The sequence below is a fragment of the Papilio polytes genome, unplaced genomic scaffold (assembly GCF_000836215.1).
Source record: "Papilio polytes unplaced genomic scaffold, Ppol_1.0 DF822067.1, whole genome shotgun sequence".
Taxonomy (NCBI): Eukaryota; Metazoa; Arthropoda; class Insecta; order Lepidoptera; family Papilionidae; genus Papilio; species Papilio polytes.
The window spans coordinates 5946675-5969566 of record NW_013527137.1 but is presented as its reverse complement, the minus strand read 5'-3'; the positions used below and the strand labels follow the sequence as shown (position 1 = coordinate 5969566).

Sequence of the window (22892 nt, the reverse complement as noted above, 5' to 3'; positions counted from 1 at the left end):
AAAAATAGTAAACTATTAAAATTGTATTGTTATTCTGTGAATTTGTACTAATATAATAAAGCGTAAACACACAATACTTTGTGGCGTAGGATGTCGGCAATACAGCGTATTTTTGAATAATTCACACTTAAGACACGCTTTATGTTATAAATTCTTACATTATTAAACCAGGGGAATAAAAAAATTGGGAAAAAACCTTCATGTGGGAAAGGCATCATAAAATACAAGCGGCCAACATTAAGAAAGCAAGCAAGGTGGTTTGTCATTTGTTATGTCATTTTGACATTTGAAATTGATAATTTAACACATGTAAACAATAAAATAAAATTTTCATAATTTTATGCGGATGAAGTCGCACGGGAACAGCTAGTTTGTTATATATTATAGAATAATCCTATTTTTTTTTAATTTCGATTCATGTCACATTGGCGTCGCCAGAGGGACCGCAGCTGCCCTTACAAGATGTAAAACTACTAATAAGCCCTTTAACAGAAGTCTATATATCAAAACGTTTAAAATGTTAGTTGCAAATTTTATTTCCAACCAATAAGTTAATATAATTACATGAATTGAAAATATACATACATTAACAGCAAGAAATATAATTTTAAAATCTATTTATCTAACTGAGTAACCGATAGTGGTAATGTCTAAGTAGACGGGCATCGTCGTGAATTTATAGGATTTGTTCTTCCTCTTTTTATCTTCTGGAAGGAATTTCCAAATAATTAAATCCTCAGCTGATGTCGCTGAAGCTGAAATTAAAAAAAAATCTCAATTATGTATTGTTAAGAAGAGTACCGAACTGTAGAATTGGCACAACACTAGATTATTGGTATAAACGTCACATCTCTAACTGACAGCTGTCAATGTCATTAAGGATTGATTTTAGCGCTCGATCCTAGCGGGACCTTTAATTCAGTGTTTAAATTAGTATCTCTAGTAACAATTATATTAGTTGTTCAAAAATATGTAATTTTGTTGTGATGTCAACAACGTGTGTGCGATTGTCGATTGTTTCGCAGCCAATTCAACCGTTTAGTTACAACTAAATATCGAGTAGTTTGCGCATCTCCACAAGCTTATAGCGACTAAGGAGTTGTGCGATAGTTTAGTCAAAAGTACGTCTCGTGCATTTTAAAATATGTTTTTTTCTCATAATATGTTTATCCGATTTGATGTTTTTATTAGCAAACCTGGTAAATAATTTTAATGTACCTAATATATTGAATTACCTAGTAATGTTCCTTCAGGGTTGAAGATCATGTATCGGACTCGATCCGGAAACTTTCTGCCGTCGCCCCAGTGGTCCACTGCTGTATTGTGATCACTTAACACCACCAGTTGAGAATTTCCGAATGCCACTGCAAAGAAAAATAATTAAAACTAAAGTCGACTTTCCACATTAAGGTTTTTATCCAAAATCTTTACCCCCTAAGTTTAATGGCGTGCAAATATATAGCCTAAAGCGTGACGTAAGTGTAGGGCTTTTTATTAGAAAAGGTATTATTCAAAAATATGCTGTAATTGCTGACATCTTAGGTAACAAAGAAGCGTGTGTTTACGCTTTATTGTAATAGTACAGAAATATAGATTAATAATGAATAATATTTTTGTCTACAAAAATATAACAAAATCATTTTACCACTAGGATCGAACAAGCTAATAACGAGTTCTCCACTTCTATGATTAAATCGCATGGTGTCGAGATAATAATTTTTATCGCTGAGTCCATAATTCGAGATACTGCCGGCGGGCACGTCCCACATGAGGATACGAGCGTTGATGTCTTTGGTCACCGTCCCAACGCCCAGCAGAGCGCTGCGCCACGGATGCCAATTCATTGCCTGCGAATTAAAAAGTTTGGTACTAGACCGAGATTTTAACAATGCAGACACTTGACTAAACTAACGCACTGGTCAAGCAATAAGTAATAAATATCACGCTGGCCGCTAAGAAAGCCATAGAAAATATTTTTTAATTAAGGAACGTAATTCGGATGAAGAGAAAAATGTGACGTGAGCGATGTAACCATATTTTATTTGTATTGAAAGCCTTTTTATCAATTTATGTGAATAGTTTGTGTGTTTTATCAATTAATAAAGAAGAATTTATCAATGGTTCTAGTTTACATTTATTCACGCACAATTGTTTAATCTCGCTTCAATTCCTGTGAGCTTATAAGGAAATGCACTACTCGATTTAGTTGTGCAACTAAACAGTTGAGTTGGCTGCGAAACAATCGACAATCGCACTTCATTTGTGAGATAGTTCAACCAAAGTTCTTCGCCCTCTCTTAATCACGTTGAATTTAGAAACACATATCACATCTAGGATTCTACGGACGTGTTGGTGTTCGACTTTCGTATATCTTATGAAAATATTTAATTGATGCCGGTGACCTAATTTTGGTCACTTTTATTAAAAGGGAGGAAAGGGAATAAAAGATTTGACGTTAGAGGATACATAGAAAGGGGAAATATCCTCTTTATGTGCGTCTCCTCTGTCGATTAATTGCAGGCAACGCATCTGCAATTGCGGATGTCTTGTCAGCAGTCGCTTCGCCATTTCTGCGAACTCAGATGGCGTACTAGTTTGCCACCTTGTAATATATAAAGAATTACTTTAACAGTCCAAGTAGGCGATCCCAGTGACGAGTATAGTTCAAAAGAAGGCCAGCATAGAAGGTATATATTATCTTGCAGCACTGACGTCACGGCGATAAATCGAGCATCCGGAGATATTCGAAGCAGCAATATTGCAACTTTACTTATTTTTTTCTGTGCCAATGATTTGTAGTCGTTAGTAAACGATCTTATTCTACCTTCTGAACAGCCCCTGAAAACAAATAAATAGATAAAAAAATATATACGTATTGACGATGTAACTGTATTCGAAATTAAGCCCAGATTCCCTCGGGCGTTAAAAAAGATTCATGCGGGGTTTCTGAAGTTCCCATCTATTTTATCATCACATTTGTCGAGCAAAAGCTAAAATGCTTAAGTTACTTGCTACTAAGGCTTCATTTAGAGCGTTCGCACACCTGAAACTAAACTATCGCATAACTGTTTAGTTTCTCTTTGATTCCTATGAGGTTATATGAAGGTGCGCACACTACTCGATTTTTAGTTAAATTGGCTGAGAAACAATCGATAATCGCACAACGGTTATACGATAGTTTAATCAAAGGTGTGCACCCGCTCTTACAATATACTAATGAATGTTGGTATTGTTTCATTTAAATATTAGTTGTTGCAGGCGACTTTACTTGCGAAATTTAAAAAAATAATAAAACTACGCAGTGATAACATAGCTTTTTAATGGTGCTAGATTTTTGAAATCGGTCCAGTAGTTTTTGAGTTATTAATACATACAAAAATACAAATCTTTCTTCTTTATCTTAGTATAGATGGATATAAAAATGTATACTTGCATAACATAAGAATTGCCCGTTGGACTCCATTCGAAGGCTGTGATGGCGCACTTAGTATTCTGTTCTAAAACCTCATGACATTTGCAGTAACTGTAGTTCATGCATTTAGATAGCTCGTTGTCGTGAATTTCAGCTCTGCTGCCAGTTGTTCCCAACTGGAAATAAAATACTTACAACAAATATCTACACTAATATTATAAAGAGGAAAACTTTGTTTGATTGAAATGAAAAGGCTCAAAAACTACTGGGCCGATTTTAAAAAATCATTCACCGTTAGAAAGTTTATTTATCTGTGAGTAATATAGGCTATATTTTTTCATTTCTTTATTAATATTTTTTAAATTTCACGCGGACGGAGTCGCGGGCAAAATGTTACTAATGTTATAATTGCGAAAGTTGGATGCATGGATGGATGTTTGTTAAAGTTTGTAGCCTAAACGGCTGAACGGATTTCGATGAAATTTGGCAAAGATGTAGAGGATAGTCTGGAAGAACGCAAAGGCTACTCGCTTTTGTTTTAATTCCATGCGGACGGAGTCACGGGCGTAAGCCAGTTAGTTATAAATGCGAAAGCTTAGATGGATGTTTGTTAGTGTTTGTGGCCTAAACTGCTAAATGGATCTCGATGAAATTAAGCATGGATGTAGAAGATAGTCTGGAATGACACATAGCCTACTTTTTTTTTAACTCCATGCGGACTGCGTCGCAGATAGCATTAGCTATAATTATAAAGTTAATAAAAATGAAATATCAGATATCGTGTTCGGGTATCCTTTTTCTGCATTTTTTAAATTCAGTTTTCGTATTATTTTCAATCTATGTATTGGTATCTTACCGCAAGATACTCAGCTTTGGGATGGAATTTACAGCACATAGTTTGGTGAGTAGTTCTCGATTGCTTTATGATGTTTTGCGTTTTCCAACTCCATTTATAGTAAATGCGTCCTAGGGCTGCCACAAGCACATTATCGCTGCCCCAATCAAGAAGTTCTGGAACTAAAATTAGCCCTTGAACAAAGATAAACTCAAAGACTTTTAAAATATATATAGACGAGGCATACTGAACAAAATTTTGTTCACCGGTACTTTCTCTAAAAGGTATTAAATCCGTTGTTAAGTGCCACCCAGTCTTGTCACATGTAATACACATTTTTACAAAATTATAAGCTCCATCTTTTGTTATAAAAAAATACAGACGAATTGAGTACCTCCTTCTTTTGGGAAGTCGGTCAAAAGTAAACTAGAGAGTATCAAAAAATAAATTATAATCATTTGAATATTAGACAGTGGTGTAACAAAGTCGATTAAGGCACCCCATAGGCAAGGCTTTTTAAATTATTGGTTAATCTATACTTACAAACATTAGAGACTTACTTACTAACTTACAAGAGAAAATTAAAAAAGAATAATAACATTTATTCTATGGTTGTTACTAAAAATGTTTTTAAAGTTATCTAAGACTAGCTGTTCGCGTGCGACTTCATCCGCATCAAATTGTAAATTATTGTTTGCATATGTCAAATTCTCAATTGCAAATGTCAAAATACCAATTACCTTACTATGGCAATCTTGCTTCCTTGATGTTGGCAGCAACTTATGGTCTCATTCCCACATTAGGGTTTGTATCCAAAATATTTACCCCCTAAGTATTATGGCGTGAAAATATATAGCCTAAAGCGTGACGTAAGTTTAGGGCTTTTTGTTAAAAAATGATTTATTAAAAAATATCCTGTTATTACTGACATCTTAGGCAACAAAGAAGTGTGTGTTTACGCTTTATTATAATAGTATAGATTGTGTTTTCACATTTTTATTGGAAATAAAATTTACCAGCACTCCTATATTTCGTAAAACTATTTCTGTATATATAATGTATTCTAATATTATAAAAAGGAAAGATTTGTATTTTTATATACATTTTATAAACCTGGACTGATGTTAAAAATTCTTTCATTATAAAAATGTATCTGAGTAACATAGGGTATATTTTCTATTATTTAACAGTGGTAGTGCTCGCTTTAACATCTTAGCACGAATGGGCCAGCACGCCCGGTGTAGTACCACGACCACACAGAAGACAGGCGTGAAATGGAAGCAATTCCGTGTTTCGACTGATGAGTGTGGTGCCGAAGACCTCATTTAAGTCCCTTTCTCTTTACCACCCTTTTCTTATAAGGAGAGGATGGAAAGGGGAAGTGGATTTGATGGTGGAGGAGATGCATAGGAAAGGGCATTATCCTCTTTATGTGCGTCTCGTCCTCCGTCGGATAAGGATAGGTAACGCATCTGCGATCGCGGATGTCTATGGGCAGCGGTCGCTTCGCCATTTTGGCGGATTCAGGTGGCCGCTTGCTCGTTTGCCACCTTATGTTTTAAAAAAAAAAAATTAATTTTACGCGGACGAAGTCGCGAGTAACAGCTAGTATGTTAGTTTTAATTATGTTTTTGATGAGAAGCAGGTGCTGTTAAACATTAAATTAATGTACACATTAGTCTGCAATGTACATTTTTATCTTTAAATTCTTAATGTCAATTCGAAGTGTAGTTTGTACGATGTTTTCTTAACATACGTTATCGAATGTTAATATATTTATCAAATAGTAGATATCGATATCAATTAGATGTAACTCTCATAGACTTGAAGGTCGCAACAACCATTTTTATAATGTCTCAATAAATTTTCTTAATCATATCTAATATAAAAGGGCAAGGAAAATAAATTGAATATTTTACATTAAGCATTCGTAACGAACGAGCAGGCGATTCGTTCATCCATTCAATTCGTTCATATCGTTCAGTTAATCGCTTTTTATTCCGCATTACGTAATCTCATTATAACTAGGGTTTAATTAAAAATCTATACTATTATAATAAAGCGTAAACACACACTTCTTTGTTGCCTAAGATGTCAGCAATTACAGCATATTTATGATTAATTCTTTTTTTAATAAAAATCCCTACACTTGCGTCACGCTTTAGGCTATACATTTTCACGCTATTAAACTTAGTGGGTAAATATTTTGGATAAAAACCCTAATGTGAGAAAGAGACCATAAGTTGCTGTCAACATCAAGTTAGCAAGATTGTCAAGGTTTTTCATGTCATGTCATTTTGACATTTGCTATTGATAATTTGACAAATGTAAACAAAAAAATATTCATAATTTCATGCGGATGAAGCCGCACGGGAACAGTAGAAATAGAAACAAAAATTAAAACACTTTTACTACAGATAGAAAACAAGGTAAATGTCGCAAAAGATAGGCGGTAATTGGCAAAAGTAATTTCAACGCTGGTTTTCTAAACTAAGGTTGTAAAGAGTAAAGATTTGTATTTTTGTGTATATTGAAAAAACTCAAAAACTACTGAGCCGATTTCAAAAGTTTTTTTGCCATTAGAAAGCTACGTTATCAGGGAGTAATATAGTTAATTATAAATGGTACAGATAGCTTATGTAATACTTACAATCAGCCCCACCGTAGCGAGGCAGGTCTAGGATACTGTCGGCAGGGGAGAGATATTTCCTCTGTCGCGGCGCACACGGCCAAGCTGGGCACTTTTGTTGATATTTACTTAATTCATCATTGATCCCTAACACGCTATAGAGGAGGATTGCGTGTTTCTTTTGTTGCAAGTAATTGCTGTCCTGTGAACAAATATACTGGGTTTTGAAGATAGGGAACAAAATCTGATATTGCCATAACATATTTTACACGTTGAATTTTTATGAGACAAATCATAATGGTGGGACAGGCCCTAAGTGTCAGCTAACATTTTATCTGACAGTGTCTTCATTTTAAAGCTATTTGAGCCATCTATCAGCCAGTGGTGGGATAGGCCCTTAACTACTAATAAACAAAGACCAATTAAAACAGTCATAGTGCGGCTTTTAGCGAAGCAGTTAAAAATCGCAGTTTACCATCGCCATTAAAACTTGGAAAGCCGACTGCTTGGAGATATCCGTGTATGGCGGCTTTTACATTTTGTCTTGTTGAATGTCTTTCAATTTAAACCCAGAAGGTCACAATGTAATGGGTTACCTACTCAGATAAGAAAATAGCCATACTTTACCCATAGATCACAGCTTTTGGTAGGTTTAGGCCACGAGTTGCGCCTGCGCTTCTCCTCGACAGCTTCACGTGCTGGTACAAACCTATCACTCTGCCACCGGCCCGTGTTACACTGTAATATTTATTTATTAGGGTAAATAATCAATAGCACAACAAAAAAATAGTACAACGCAAGTCTTAGTAGATGTGCCAACCACAACAATACAAACTTTACCTCGTAGTTCTTTAAACAATAACAAATTATAATTATTTAAAGTGTTTAACAGATATTATAATAAAAAAATAATTGGAGAAACTTGTAACAACATCTCGCCTAGTTTATTCCTCTTTCCTTTAATTCCGTTTTATTTTGTGCAAAGAATGTGAATTTGACAGAGGAGGGGGCGCAAAGAAAGGGAAAAACACATCGTCACTTCCTTCAGGTGAGATCGTGGTCAAGAGCTAGCTTAACAAATAATAAAAATGGGAAAATATTCTCTGTACGTTCCCTCTTCTGTCATTTAAAGTAGGCAACGTATCAATATAAGCGGATAATGGGCAACTGTCAGTTCGCTATTTCGGCGAATATGTCGCTTGCTCGTTTGTTACGCCTGTCAATTTTAAAGTGAGTATTCGAGAAACAAGATTTTATTGTTAAAATATAATAAAGATTTAATTAATACTTAAGAAAATACTTACAGATTTTATATTGAATACATATCTATCCATAATAATGTAATTTTTCTAAACACTATACATTAATGTTGGTTCAATAATGGGCGCTCGTCAACAATACTTTTATTAAATTACCTTCACATTTCAATAGTCATTTTTGTAACTGTAACTCAAAAAGAAGGTAATCTCGATTTACGAAACGTTGTACTAAATTACGCATTAAAAAAAATATTAATTATTACTAATTTAATCAACATTTTAACATTAATTTGTAATTATTCTAGTAACTATTACCTTTTTTTTTAAGTTTTTTACAGCACAGTTTAATCTATCGCAGTGTTGCCACATTTTTAACATGTTTATTTTATCAGTTTGTTCATGATGTTTGATCACGATTTGTAAGTTGTGTTCTCTAAAAATTTTTTATGGTCAATAAATAGTGTTTTATTTTATTTTATTTTATTTATTTTTATTTTACCTTATTCTATTTACGGATGTTAGCTTTTTAACTATTTTTGATGTATTCTGCATTCTTAAAAGTTATTTGTTAATCTGTGCTATTTATCAATACGTTTATCTTTATTTAAAACAATATTGTTATGAAAATATTAGGAAACTGAAGCTCAGTCGCCAACAAGCTCAGTGTTTTACTAGCCGTCACAACGGAAAGTTCGATATTTTTGCGTTTGTGCGTGTTTAGAGTAATTTACAAGTATTGTTAATATGGCCGTCCGTCTATATTTTAAAGGTAGTCATTTGTGGAAATATCGTAACACGGATAAATAGTTCGATTTACTACAACTTCGGATGTTTTTTTTTATTTCTTTTGGTATTAACCTAATTTATTGGTAACGTAATTGCACGCTCAAAATTATTGTTTGTATGTAATCATACTTCATACTAATATTATAAGTGCGAAAGTTTAGATGGATGGATATTTGTTGAGAGTTTGTAGCCTAAATGGCTGAAAGGATTTTAATGAAATTTGATATAGATGTAGAGGATAGTCGGGAAGAACACATAGGCTACTTGAATTTGTTTTTTTTTTTAATCCCGCGCAGAGACACGGGCGAAAGCTAGTATTGAATACAAAAATGTATATTATATATGGCATATATGCTTAAAACGATAATTTTTTTTAATTATCGAGTGTTTGTAAAGCCGTGTTTGTTCCACGTAATCTTTGAAACGGTTGGCCAGATATTGACAGGAATTTTATTGAAATGTAGATGTTGTGTGCGGGTGTTATGAAGGTTATTTTTTGTGCATAAACAATTGGGAAACTGCTAATTTAACAAAAATGTATCAATAAATTAACCAATGATCTATCTAACGCTGAAGTGTAGAGGTTTATCTGTTATTTCTAATCTGCGATAGATTCTTATGTATCCTTGATTTAGATGCGGTAGGCACGCGAACTGAAATTAAGGGGAGTACACACTATGCAGGTGTTTTATCTATTTTTATAAAAAACAGAAAAAATAGTTATGAAATTAATTTCCTTGTGTCATACCGGTACAATTATAATTGTACAATTACAATAAAATTAAAACATCACTATGCGATAAATACAAAGTTGCTTTATAGGTACTAAAACCCTTAGTGTACATTTAATATAAGATATGCATCTTTAACTAAACATCTTACAGTTGCGCGATTGTCGATTGTTTCGCAGCCAATTCAACTGTTTAGTTGCACAACTAAAAATCAAATAGTGTGCGCACCTCCATACAAGATCATAGAAATTAAAGCGAGACTAAACAGTTCTGCGATAGTTTAGTCAAAGCTCTAAGTCTAATATTTAAATTAGACAGTTTGACTGGCACTAGGAGTGGATACAAAAGTTTCGTGGTGGACATATTATGCGAGATGTTGATAACTCAAGAAATTATTAAGATTTTAATGTGGTCTTTGGTTACAAAAAATAAAATAAAAAAAAAACATGCAGACGAATTGAGTACCTCCTTCTTTTGGGAAGTCGGTCAAAAAGTAGAGGAAGACGGAAGAAAGTATGGATTGTGCAAAAGAGGTTATGCATGAGTGAATTCAGGTATGACTGCTGATAGAGATGTATGGATGAGTGTGCCGACCCTCTATAGGGATAGGGCAGGTTGATGATGATATCATCTAAGAAAATTACATACACGATCGAGGTGTGTTAATTTCTATTCTAGCGTTTTTATTGTACTATAAAATTATTTACCGTCAGTTTCCACTGCGAAATACTTATATTAGTGTATTGCTATCCCTCTTACATTTACTAAAATATCAGAGATAGCAATATCTTTTTGTCCAGGTGTTGAAACCGCGGGAACCCACCTTTAGGTATAACATACGACACTGTTATTACAGGGTGTTGTTTAATATTCAAAGTTAATGCTGTTCTAAAAGTGATAAATGTACACAGCTTGTATAGTTCCTGGGCATTTTAATATCGGTTTGTATTTAATAACATTATTACGCATTATAATTCTATGGATAAAGAATTTATAGCTGGCTTATGACACGGTTATACGTCAAATAGTCAGTTATTATCACCCAGTGAAAGGACACTTTTTTATAATGCAACATAATATCATATCATAGAAAAACATTATAAATTATTATCCTTTTTATTTCATTTATAAACGGAAATAGTTTTAATACGTGTACAGTCAGCTGCACAAGTATGTATACATTTACAAAACTTTGATATGACATTTATTTCCTAACAACTCGCCCCTCAATGAAACAAAATTCAAATAAAATAGCATAATGCGTGTCATAAACTTCTACCTAAAAGCCCCCAGCTTTAAAAAAAAAACAAGCATGCTGACTGCTGACATCCTTAAATAACAAAGATGTGTGTTTTTACGTTTTATTACATTAGACATATATATGTATCGAGCTGACTGTACTCAGTGCAAACATGTTAAATTATTTCTAATGGCTTGTTAGTGATTCTTTGCATCCGAGTTGTTCATGTTTTTGTGCCGTACTATCGGATATTACTAATCACGTCTCAGCGTGAAGTATATGCCCTACATAGACTGAGATTGTTATCTAAATAGTACTTGAGATGTCCTTACAAAGACCTCGTTAAACGTATAAAAATATTAGAGATCCTCGACAATGTTTTTCAAAATAACTTTTTAATCATTACAAATATGTAAAAAGAGCATAAAAATTAATTTCTGGATTCATTTATAAAAAATAAACAAACTAGTAAATTTAAATTAAGTTGTTTAAGAAAACTTTTTAATAATTTCTACCATTACGTTTTATTTCTAACAGAACTAAAGACATCAACGCTATTTGACCTGTGACTACAATGGCTTGCATGCTTGTATTTCTTAAATACATTTTATACGAAAGCCTTAAGTAAAAGCATTGTATAATTGTGTATATTTAATTCACCGCTTATCTGAAATTATTTCCGATAAAAAAGCCTATTGAAAACCACATCGGTTAACGCGGACAGGTTTCACGTTAATACATATTCATTCAGAATTAAAATAGTGAAGTCAAATTTATTTGCATATGGAGTGGACATTCTAGTGTCGAGAAAAAATTTAAACTTATTTACATTATCTATGGGCTAGAGCCGAACGAGTGGTTACTACGTAACATAAATGTCAGCCTATATGGGGTTGGCAGACACAGGTTGTTGTAACCGAATACGGACGGAAACGTATAACTAAGGCGTAATTTTTTTTAATTATTTTATATTACCCATGATTCTAACATCAACAACACGTTAAAAGTGTAACTACTGAATACCGAAAGAACATTAAAATATGTTAAATGGCCAAGCTTTAAATCCGAATTTCAGATTTATAGAACACAAGATATCAAAACGTTTCAATATTAATTGATTTATACATGGTATATTTACATGTATACAGGGTGCTCGACTTACTCCTTTCTGCTTATCACGAATGTGACGACTATTACGAATAAGTTCTCGCAACGGTCATGCAAATATTCATGATACACACTTTGTTCTTCATTTCTGTAAAGTTTGAGGAGTAAATCTAAATCTATACTAATGTTTTTTTTTATAATAAGAGGGGGCAAACGAGCGGCGTGAACACCAAGGTGGTCAACGACGCCCATGGATTTCCGCACCATCAGAGAGTAACATAAGCTACGTTTTTATTATTTTTTTTTAATATCACGCAGACGAAGTCGCGGGCGAAAGCTAGTGTCATATAAATCTTGATTTGTAATTTTTTAAAGATGGAATAATGTTATTAAACGAGGATACACGGCACAAACGTGTGTCTGCTGTGCAACTGCGTCGCCACTTGGCAGTCACCTGCGCAACGTGCGCCGTCTGCTAACCACGAGCCACAATAAAGTTGGAATCTTTTAATACCGAATAAGGTTTGTCATCGATACAAAAGTCATTTCATTTTATTTTTTATTTAATTATTATGTATATATGCTTTTGTATACAGAAATGTATACTTTTAAGTGTTTTAATTGCACTTATAACTTTCAACAATTGAGAATTTCTTAATTGAGTAGAAGAAGAAGAAGAGCGTCGGTGGCTCAGTGGTTTAAGCACTTGACTTGTAATCTACAGGTCTAGGGTTCGAATCTTACCATGTACCAATATGATTTTCGATTTTTCGAATTTTCATATGTACATAATTTACCCGACGTGCTTACGGTGGAGGAAAACATCGTGAGGAAACCTGCACATATCGCCGCAGAAATTCAAAGATATGTGTGAAGTCAACCAACCCGCATTAGGCCAGCATGGTTAACTTCTAGTTACCCTAACTTAGGCTAGACTCCGAGCTCTCAGTGGGGATGTATAGTGAGCTGGTGATGATGATGAAGAATTTCTTTATCAACGTCAAGGAAGTAACAAGACTAGCTACAGAAGTAATCTATACGTACAAAAATATTGAATCTGTATCTATTATTGAAAAAAAAATCTCATTTCGTGAACAATTTATGATGTGTTGCTGAAAAAGAGATTTTTTTTGCATCTCTGTCCACAAGGCAGAGTATCTGCCGGATAATCTCCGAAATCGGCAGGTCGATTTTTATAGTAGTTGATGCGAAGGCAGAAATGTGCAAGAATATTACAGACTTGTTACTTTTTACAGCCTGACGAAGTCGCGAGCGACCGCTAGTATTTTAAATCGTATCTATGATCGGAGAGATTTGAAGACTGATTTTAATTTTAGATTTCAATTAATAAGGTGTGCGGTGAACTAGGATGTTGAATAACTAGTTAATTAATACCAATTTCGTGGTTTAATTTTACTTCCGCTGTACCACACGGGTGTGCACTTGTTTTAGAAAACGCACACTTGCGCTAGCGCAGAAAAGGATTAGAGAAAAGATGTTTGAAATAGTTCTTAGTCTCCTCATTCGCTGCAGCGACATCGAGCTGAGCGCGCGCGTTGATCCTAACCTCAAACTGATATAAATATATCCGATAGTTCATTCACGCTCCGAGAGCTTTTCGGGTGCAATGACCTCTGTCATGATGTCTTTTTTTTTCGAACGAACGTCCTTGCCACGGACCAGATGTCAGATGGAAAATGTCTTACGTCGCGTTTTTTCTTTTTAATTATGTGAAGACAAAATTTTGTGCATGTGCCAGTGTTATTTTACTTTTTTTTTAAACCATGTGATGTGTTGTGCATCTGTGATAACGTAATTAAACAGCATTTTTTACAAGTAAGTCTTAATTTAGTTTTAGTGATGGTTTAATTCGTGTTGTTTCTTTTTTATTTATGAAACAAGGTTTTCTATTTAAATATTGATGTGTTTACTATATTAGGATATTTGTTAATCTGTTTAGAAGTGACCTCTATTAAAAAAAATATTTTATAATTTATTTGCGTCGTTAAATCGTTCGTGCGGAATACGATGCTTTTATTTAGTTTGAAAAGTCTGATAATATTAATTTTTTTTTTAACAATGATTATTATTATTATAAGAAATATTTTTTTTAAATATGCCAAATGATTAGTTGCTATAATTCCTAGTAATAATATAATTATGTTAAGATTTTGCTAATTTAAATTTCAAATTTTCTAAAATACCGTTTTATGCAGGATTCTAATTTATTTTACGCTACATAAACTTAAGTTGGTTGTATTTCTTTAACGAATAACTTAGCAAACTTAGATGTGTTTTATAAAAGAGTATTTATGTAATATATTTACATATTTATAAGATGGAACATAATTTTTATATCGCACACAAAAACTGGATATTTTAGCTGCATCATTATTTTATAATTATGAAGTTTTTAAAATTGAAGATAACGGTTCTGGCTGCAAGGATTTAGTCCCAAAATATTTATTAATAAATGTTATTTATACGTTTAATAAAATTCAAATGCCTATAAAAATATTATTCAACGAGAGAAATTTCTTTTCTTAACTTGATGCATTTATGTTTCTGATAACGTAAAACATTTTTTATTAAATTCTTGTTTGTGTCTATAACGCCGCGATTGTTTCGTTAATTTCCGGAACCGTGGACCGTTTTAATGGGACTCAAGGTAGGTAGCTGATTTTTTTATATGCTGCCCAAAGAAAATCGCTGTCTGACGCTAGTCTACAAAGTACCTTAAGTTTATTACAAAAATATACGATTTCGCCAAACCGCCAAAGCAGTTTAATGGCGAAAACTACCGCCCATAAACTAAATACTTTTGCTAATAAATAAATTATGACATGAAAAATAAATTGAATCACTCTTTCTAACTAACAATTTAATTATTCGGACGCGTTGATATTTAGTAATTGTTTTAAATTATTTCTTAATATGAAGTGGACGAAGTCGTAATAATTTATGTATAAGTAAGTAAACTAAGCCGGTTTCAATAGTTTGGTAACAAATGGAAAATGAATTTTTTTTACAATTGTACTCTATAATCTGTGATCCTGTTCTATATTATATGATTAATAGCCTTATTATATGATTAATAGTAACTGCCACATCATCCTCAAAATAAAAATCAGGCAAAAACGGTGCAGATTTGTGGACACCTAGGCGGATAGAAAATTAAAAATTGGATTTTCGTTATGAATATCACAAATACGTCATGTGTAGGAAATATGATTATTTTACTCCACACATAGGCAAATTTCACTAATTGTGTAGATGGAAGATATGCTCCTAGCATAGGCATAATGATCTTTAGGCAAAACAGGGACGAAAGTGTTGTGTTAATATCACGCATTGGTGAACACAGGCATTGCATATTTCAATTCACTTACTAGTTATTGCTATTGAGAATAGTAAAAGCGGGTGCACACCTTTGACCAAACTATCGCACGCACAACTATTGTGCGATTGTCAATTGTTTTGTAGCTGATTCAACTGTTTGGTTGCACAACTGAAAATCGAGTAGTATGGGCATATACTTATATGCTCATACGAATAAAATCGAGATTGAACAGTTGTGCGATAGTTTAGTTTAGGTAAACCATCTTATATTATCATTTATCTCCCTTAGTGTTGATTTAGTATGAGAAATCTTTGCTTCGTTGTGTATTGTTTTTTTTTTAAATATAAGAACGAATACAAAATACATCTTTCGGATCCGTAAATGTACAAGGTTAAGTTAAAATCTATGTGGTGAGTTACCATGGTAGGATTAGGCCTAAGAAGGTTATAGATAGATTTGGTGTATGAAATATAAATTTTACACAAAAAGAGATAAACCAAGATAAGGTTTGTGTAAACCACGAACTATCTCAGTATTTTAATGCGTACATTTTAATCTTTTTCTCTTTGCAAATATAAGAACTACGATCCCACAACGTCTACCATTGAAAGTACAGACTGAGGAAAAACGTCAATTAAAATATATTTTTGGAATACGAATTCGTGATTTTACACACGATTTTTGAACATCCTTTGTATTGAAGAGTACTATGGCGATCTTGTTTTCTTGATGTTGGCAGGTTGTAGTTTATGGTCCTTTTTCACATGAAGGTTTTTTCCAATTTATTTCCCCCTAAGTTTAATAGCGTGAAAATATAAAGTTTAAATCGTGTCGTAAGTGTAGGACTTTTTATAAAAGAACTAGCTGTCCTCGTGCGACTTCATCCGCATAAAATTATGAAAAGTTTATTTTGTTTTGTTTTTATTTTGTTGTTTACATGGGTCAAAATTACCCCCTAGTTTAGTGACGTGAAAATATATAGCCTAAAGCGTGACGTAAGTGTAGGGCTTTTTATTAAGAAAACAATTATTCAAAAATATCCAGTAATTGCTGACATCTTAGGCAACAAAGTAGTGTGTGTTAACGCTTTATTATAATAGTATAGATAAAGAAAGAGTTATTCAAAAAAATTCTGTAATTGCTGACCTACGCCACGAAGTAGTGTGTTTACGTTTTATTATATTAGTATAGTTATAGATTATTAACGATATTATCCGAAGCATAACGCCGCCATTTTGGTAGGTGTGTATAAGTAAACTAGGAATGCGATCGATGGAATAGAAAGTATCAACGCTTCATGATTGGACGTTTGCGTTTGTGTTCTGATTGGCTGTAATGTGCAATATGCACTCGCTATTTACACTTTGCCAAATATGTCACGTCTACTCCTTATGTAGTATATAACCTTACATGAAACTATATAGATAAAGCAATAATATTTTACCGTTTTACTTCTTGAAAATGTTTTTCAGTTTTCATTTTCAAGAATTTAAAATATATTATTAGATTTTTTTACTATCATTCTCTATGTGCTATACTAGCTATCGGTCGCTAGTTCGCCTGTGTTATAATAAAAACACAATAAAAACTTAGCCTATGTTTCTGATTCCGTAGCTTCTGAATGGTGAACGAATTTTTGAAATCGGTTCAGTATTTTTTGAGTTATTTCAATACATACAAAAATACAAATCTTTTTTTTATATACAAAAAGGTGGCAAACGAGCAAGCTGCCACCTAAATCCGCCAAATTGGCAAAGCGACCGGTGCCCATAGTCATTCGCAATTGCAAATGCGTTGCCTAGCCTAAATCGACCTAGGAGTCGCACATAAAGAGGATATTTTCCCTTCCTATGTCTCCTCCACCGTCAAATCCACAAATCTTTTCTCTTCATGTTATTAGTATAGATATTGTAACAACATCCAGTTTTGTAACATAATATTAGACACGAAATTCAACTCTTAATTTAATGTTAACTGTCACAAATATCACCTTTAAGTTGTAAATGTTGCCAGTTTCAATGTAAAACACATTTCACTCAAAGTGTTGCCAATTTGACAGATCGCAATGCATCCTAAGGAACGCCGACGCAAACTTGACAATATTAAATACGGTTTAACGTATCTTGTAATATATCTTTCTAGTGTAAATTCAAGTACTGTACAGTTCAAACGTGTGTACACAGATTTAACTGTACAGTTAGACTGTTTATTAAGACCTAAGTGTTTAGATTCATACGATGTATGGATAATTGTCACAACAAAACTCCAAACCGCAGACAAAACTGGAATTTCATATCTGTACATCTATATCTTATATTATAAAGTTTAACGATTTGTATTTTTGTGTTTATTGCATCTATTAAAATTGAAAAAAACTACTAGCCGGTTACAATTATTTTTTAAATTCAACACGGGCGAATTCAATCAATGAGTCGAAAGTTCTAGAATATTTTCTTAATATGTAGTTATAAAATTTATTTAAAGGAAATACGCCATAAGCGAATGTGTACCTCATATCCATCGTTTAGTTAATTTATTGGATTTAAATACTCGTAGTATAATCATAGTATTATGAATGCGAAAGTTTAAATGGATGGATGTTAGAGTTTGTAGCCTAAACGGCTGAACGGGTATCGATGAAATTTGGTATGGATGTAGAGGACAGTCTGGAACAACACGTAGGCTACTTTACTTTTGTTTTATTATACGCGGACGGAGTCGCGGGCGAAAGGTAGTAGTATATAATTGTTTGATATTGCTAAATAAACAGACAAACAATCGTTAAAGTTTTAAGCCATTTACTAATTAAAATAATTACTAGAATGATTTAACATTTTAGGGTAATTGCATAATAAATATAAAATATACGAATTTATAATTATTGCTTTATAACAACAAATGAATTTAATTAACTCACTTCCAGTAGGACTGATTACTGCGATCATAAAATATCAGTGTACTTTAAAATGCAATATAACATTTACATCCAAGCTACTGTAGCTTGTCTAAATTAGATTGTTTAGTTTGATATATTTATTTAGACAAATAGCACGTACTTTTTTTTTATATTAAAAGGTTGCAAACTATCGGCCACCTGAATCCGCCGGCATGGCTGAATGAAATGGCGACGACAGTTGCTCAATCTTTACGGCAAATGGTAAACCTCTCACCTTCAATCTTTCCTATTCATGTACAGTCGCGTTAATCCGCGGTGGTCCACATCATAAAAATTGTCTCATTCATTGCAACGAGACGAATTCCGCCTCTTCCTACAAATAATAAGACAGTGAGTGTAAACGAAGGCATAGTTATAAAAAGAAACCTTTTACGTACATTCATAAGCTGCGTCCTTTTTGATAGTGCGAAACGATTATCTCAGGTGTATACATTACATAAAATGTATACATTGTTTCCACAAAGTTATAGCAATATAATCTATCCTAACGCTGGTGGGTCTAGAAAGACCTAACACGCACTGTCGGAAATATCATTGGGGGCGCATTTTGACCCGCCGCCGCACAAAATAAAAAATTATGATTTTACTTGCCGCAGTAAACGTGTTAATGACTATATTATAGTCTATGGTGTACACGTTCACCGTTTAAACTATAAAACCCTGGCGAACAGCGACTATCGAACGTTAAAAAAGAATTTAAACATGCACTCGCAGGGAGAGAAACGAGCTTGTTACCGTTACATTTATGTGTTATAACAAGTTATATCTTGTCCTTTTAAGTGACCACATGTTTCCAAATTTAATTTCTTATATGCAATCCTTTTTAAAAAGCAATAATACCGTTAGTATTAATGGTTTGATGTTGAAATCTACAGTAAAGATTATGGTCAAACTTAAAATTTTAACATGAAACAATGAATAGCAAAGAATTATCATCACCAGTTAGTGAACTGTTAGGGAGAAGAGAGGGAGAACAGTTAGGGACGTATAGTGATACGTCCCACGGAGGGTCTCAGAGCCTACCCTAAGTTAGAGTGACTAGGCCATAGCAACCAATGTAAGCGCCAATAATAATAGTCAGGGGTACGGATTGTCCGTCGAAGATTCTAGCCTATTCCTTAGTTAGAATGGTAAAATATTAGTTAATTAACTAAAAAATACTAATATTTTTAAACCAAAAATTTGCGTATGTATATGTATGTATTTATATATAAATGGAGAAGTAGTAAATACGAGATATACCAAGTGAGATGGACGTCCTTTGTCTCTGCCTACCCTTCTGAATTACGGGCGTGAATTATGCTGTTGTTATAAAACTTAAATACTCCACATGGTATTTTCATATGAAATAATCGTATTTGAAAAAAATTATCGAATACTGGTTATTTATTACTTTAATGCTGTGTTTCTGAAGTTTCCATTTATTCTATCACTAGCTTTCGCTCGCGACTCCGTCCGCGTGGAATTAAAAAAAAAAACAAAAAAAGTAGCCTATGTGTTCTTCCAGACTATCATCTACATTCATGCCAAATTTCATCGACATCCGTTTAGCGGTTTAGGCAAACTTTGCAAATTAGGTTACCTCTAACAAACATCCATCTAAACTTTCGCATTTATAATATTAGTATGATTAACTATTGACTCATTAGATTGAGCAGTTTCAAAGAAGTAAAACTCAAGTAACGTAGTTCGGAAACGCATTTCATAATTCTATGTAACCAATAACAATAACGAATGGTTAAAAATTGCTGGGAAACTGACCAATCTTAGATGAATATAAAATGTCTACGCATTAGATTAACGAAAGTTTATCTTTCCTAATAGAAGTAGCATATTAAAATAGAATTAGTAGATTATCAGAATACTTAAGAGGCCTTAGTTTATTTGTATTAATTAACATCAGCCATCATTAGCATAACGAACGCTCTGCTAAACATAATGAGTTAGATACAGTTCTCAGTTCAGATAACGGCGAGAATATTAACTTATTTATACTTTTACAATTCTGTTCACAATACGTTGAAATTCTTACTAATATTATAAAAACACTTCTGAAACTAAGCTGTCGCGTCTTGCTTTGATTCTTATTCTTATGGCGGTACAATACTAGATTTTTAGTTGTTTTATAACATAAGGTGGCAAACGAGCAAGCGGCCACCTGAATCCGCCAAAATGGCGAAGCGACTCTGCCTATAGTCATCCGCAATTGCAGTTGCGTTGCCTACCCTTATACGACGGAGGAGGAGACGCACATTAAGAGGATACTTCCCCTTCCTATGCATCTCCTCCACCGTCAAATCCACTTCCCCTTCCCATCCTCTTCATATAAGAAAAGGGTGGTAAAGAGAAAGGGACTTAAATTAGGCCTCCGGCACCACTTTCATCAGAAGAAACACGGAATTGTTTCCATTTCACGGCTGGTTGGGCAACTACTGTTGAATTTGCTGCGAAACAATCGACAATCGCACAACAGTTGTGCGATAGTTTAGTCAAAGGTGTATGCCCCCTCTTAATGCAAAAGTTTATAAAGATGGATGGATGAATGTTAGAGTTTGTCGCCTAAACGGCTGAACGGTTTTCGATGTAATTTGTTAGTCTGGAAGAACACATAGGCTACTTACACTTTTGTTTTATTTAATTCCACACGGACTGAGTCGCGAGCGGAAGCTAGTCATTTCATAAAATATTCAACAGAGCAAACGAATTATATATCACGCCTTCCGTAATCCATATAATGTGTTTCTGTGCTCATAATTTTTGCTCTTAAACCGGTGTTATTTTCTATATCAACGTTGTAGCGACATCTAGCGATAACCGCAGGAAGCTGTCATCTACTCTAAATATATTGTACCGGCGAACGCAGATGTGCTTTTCCATACTTCCTTAGTTGCTTTAGTTATTAGTTTCCGATGTTGAGATAGAAATAAATTAAAAGTAAGTGAGAAATTATTTCAACTGTAAATAATTATATAAAAAGTATTTTTTTTATCTTACTAGATTACTTCTTATCTTACCAATATTATAAATGCGAAAGTTTGGATGGATGGATGTTAGAGTTTGTAGCCTAAACTGGTTAACGGATCTCGAAGAAATTTGGCAAAGATTTTGACGTTACTCTACAAAGGCACGTAGGCTACTTACTTTTGCTTTTTTCAATGCACGCACAAAGTCGGAGGCGAAAGCTAGTGTTAAATAAAAATTGTTTCTTTAAATAATACCGAATGATTTACTGACCAACAAAATAATGATATAACAGGCCCCGGCGAGATTCGAACTCGCGATCTCCTGTTTACTAGACAGGCGCTTTAACCAACTAAGCCACGGCGCCGCGTACATTTAAGAATAAAAAAAATCACACAATAAACATTTCCTTCTTGTTTTAATATTGTAAAAAAATAAAAAAATAAATGTTGTTCATCTGCTACAGAACTCCTAATATTTTGTTCTAAGATTGAATGCAGTCTACTCTGTCTGTCTATAAATGCTTTTTTTTTTTACAACAGAACACAGATTGTCTACGCGGGAGAGATTTCAAGAATTAAGAATTTTATTAAATTAACCGACATTATCCTAGTTATTTACATATTAAAATATTACTATAAAGGTTTACACGCTGTGTATACTTTACAGCTTTGTTATAATCTTTTAGAGTTGTTTATTCAATTATTGTCTCTAGAAGTGGTGTATTTGAATTTATAAAACTTAGGTTATTATTAATTAAAATGATTAAATGAAATTCATAGATTAAAAATTATTTCACCGTTTTTTATATCCGGTACACAATACAAACGTTTTCAGGTGGCCGAACGAATCGAACCATTGCCTTTTTCGTATGACTATAAAAAACTAAGGTATCATCGAATGCGCGCAAACGAAACGATGTCACATTTTATTGCACCGGCTAAAATAAAATAATGTTTTTATTACAACTTTGTTAGGCAACAATTTCTGAACAAACGTTCGGCAACTGTTTTTGTATTTGGAATCAGAATAAATGTTATTCAATTGTCAGGATTAAATTAAGAAGATAGCAGCCGATATCGCTACTTGAATGATTCGTTAAATAATTTAACCATATTAATAAATGTTACCTTAAACCACTGGATTTGAAGACTTCGTTTATGTAGTATTCAAGGTAAACAAATGACGTATCTACAGATTATTAAATTATTTCATCTGATGCACCATTCGCCTATTGTTAGAGGGAGAGGGGCAATACGTGCATCTCACTCTGTGATCATTCGTTAATCTCGCGACGTTCTTTTCAATCATTTTTCTTTTTTATTGTTTGCTTTTTGTGCCAGTACCGATTCACGTTCTATTATTAAAATTGACAATAGACAACTTTTTTTCTTTTAAATTCGTTTGAGTTACATGATTCAAAGCCGAAAATTGTAATATGATCTTTGATACATCATTGAAGACTACTTCTATTCGAATATTAATAAAATAATTATTACATGTTTAATATAATCTACAAAGATATAGTTTTTTTAGCCGTAAAAGAATTTTTTAAATCGGCCCAGTGGTTTTGTAATATTAAGTACCAGCTGTTCCCGCGCGGCTTCATCCGCATGTAATTATGAAAATTTTATTT

General features: G+C 33.3%; 1 protein-coding gene and 1 non-coding gene across 2 annotated transcripts; both read right to left on the bottom strand.

The window, feature by feature from the left end:
* Window positions 1-618: 618 nt before the first annotated feature.
* LOC106106895 (cell division cycle protein 20 homolog) lies at window positions 619-22410 on the bottom strand (the record flags this gene model as incomplete). Its single annotated transcript, XM_013287554.1, has 9 exons — window positions 619-755; window positions 1236-1364; window positions 1646-1847; window positions 2625-2838; window positions 3434-3588; window positions 4269-4429; window positions 6898-7078; window positions 7504-7614; window positions 22387-22410. Coding segments are annotated over 9 exons (1314 nt in total), but the record flags the coding sequence as incomplete, so codon positions are not given.
* Trnat-agu lies at window positions 21550-21623 on the bottom strand. Its single transcript has one exon. It is a non-coding gene; the product is annotated as a tRNA-Thr (tRNA).
* Window positions 22411-22892: the final 482 nt, after the last annotated feature.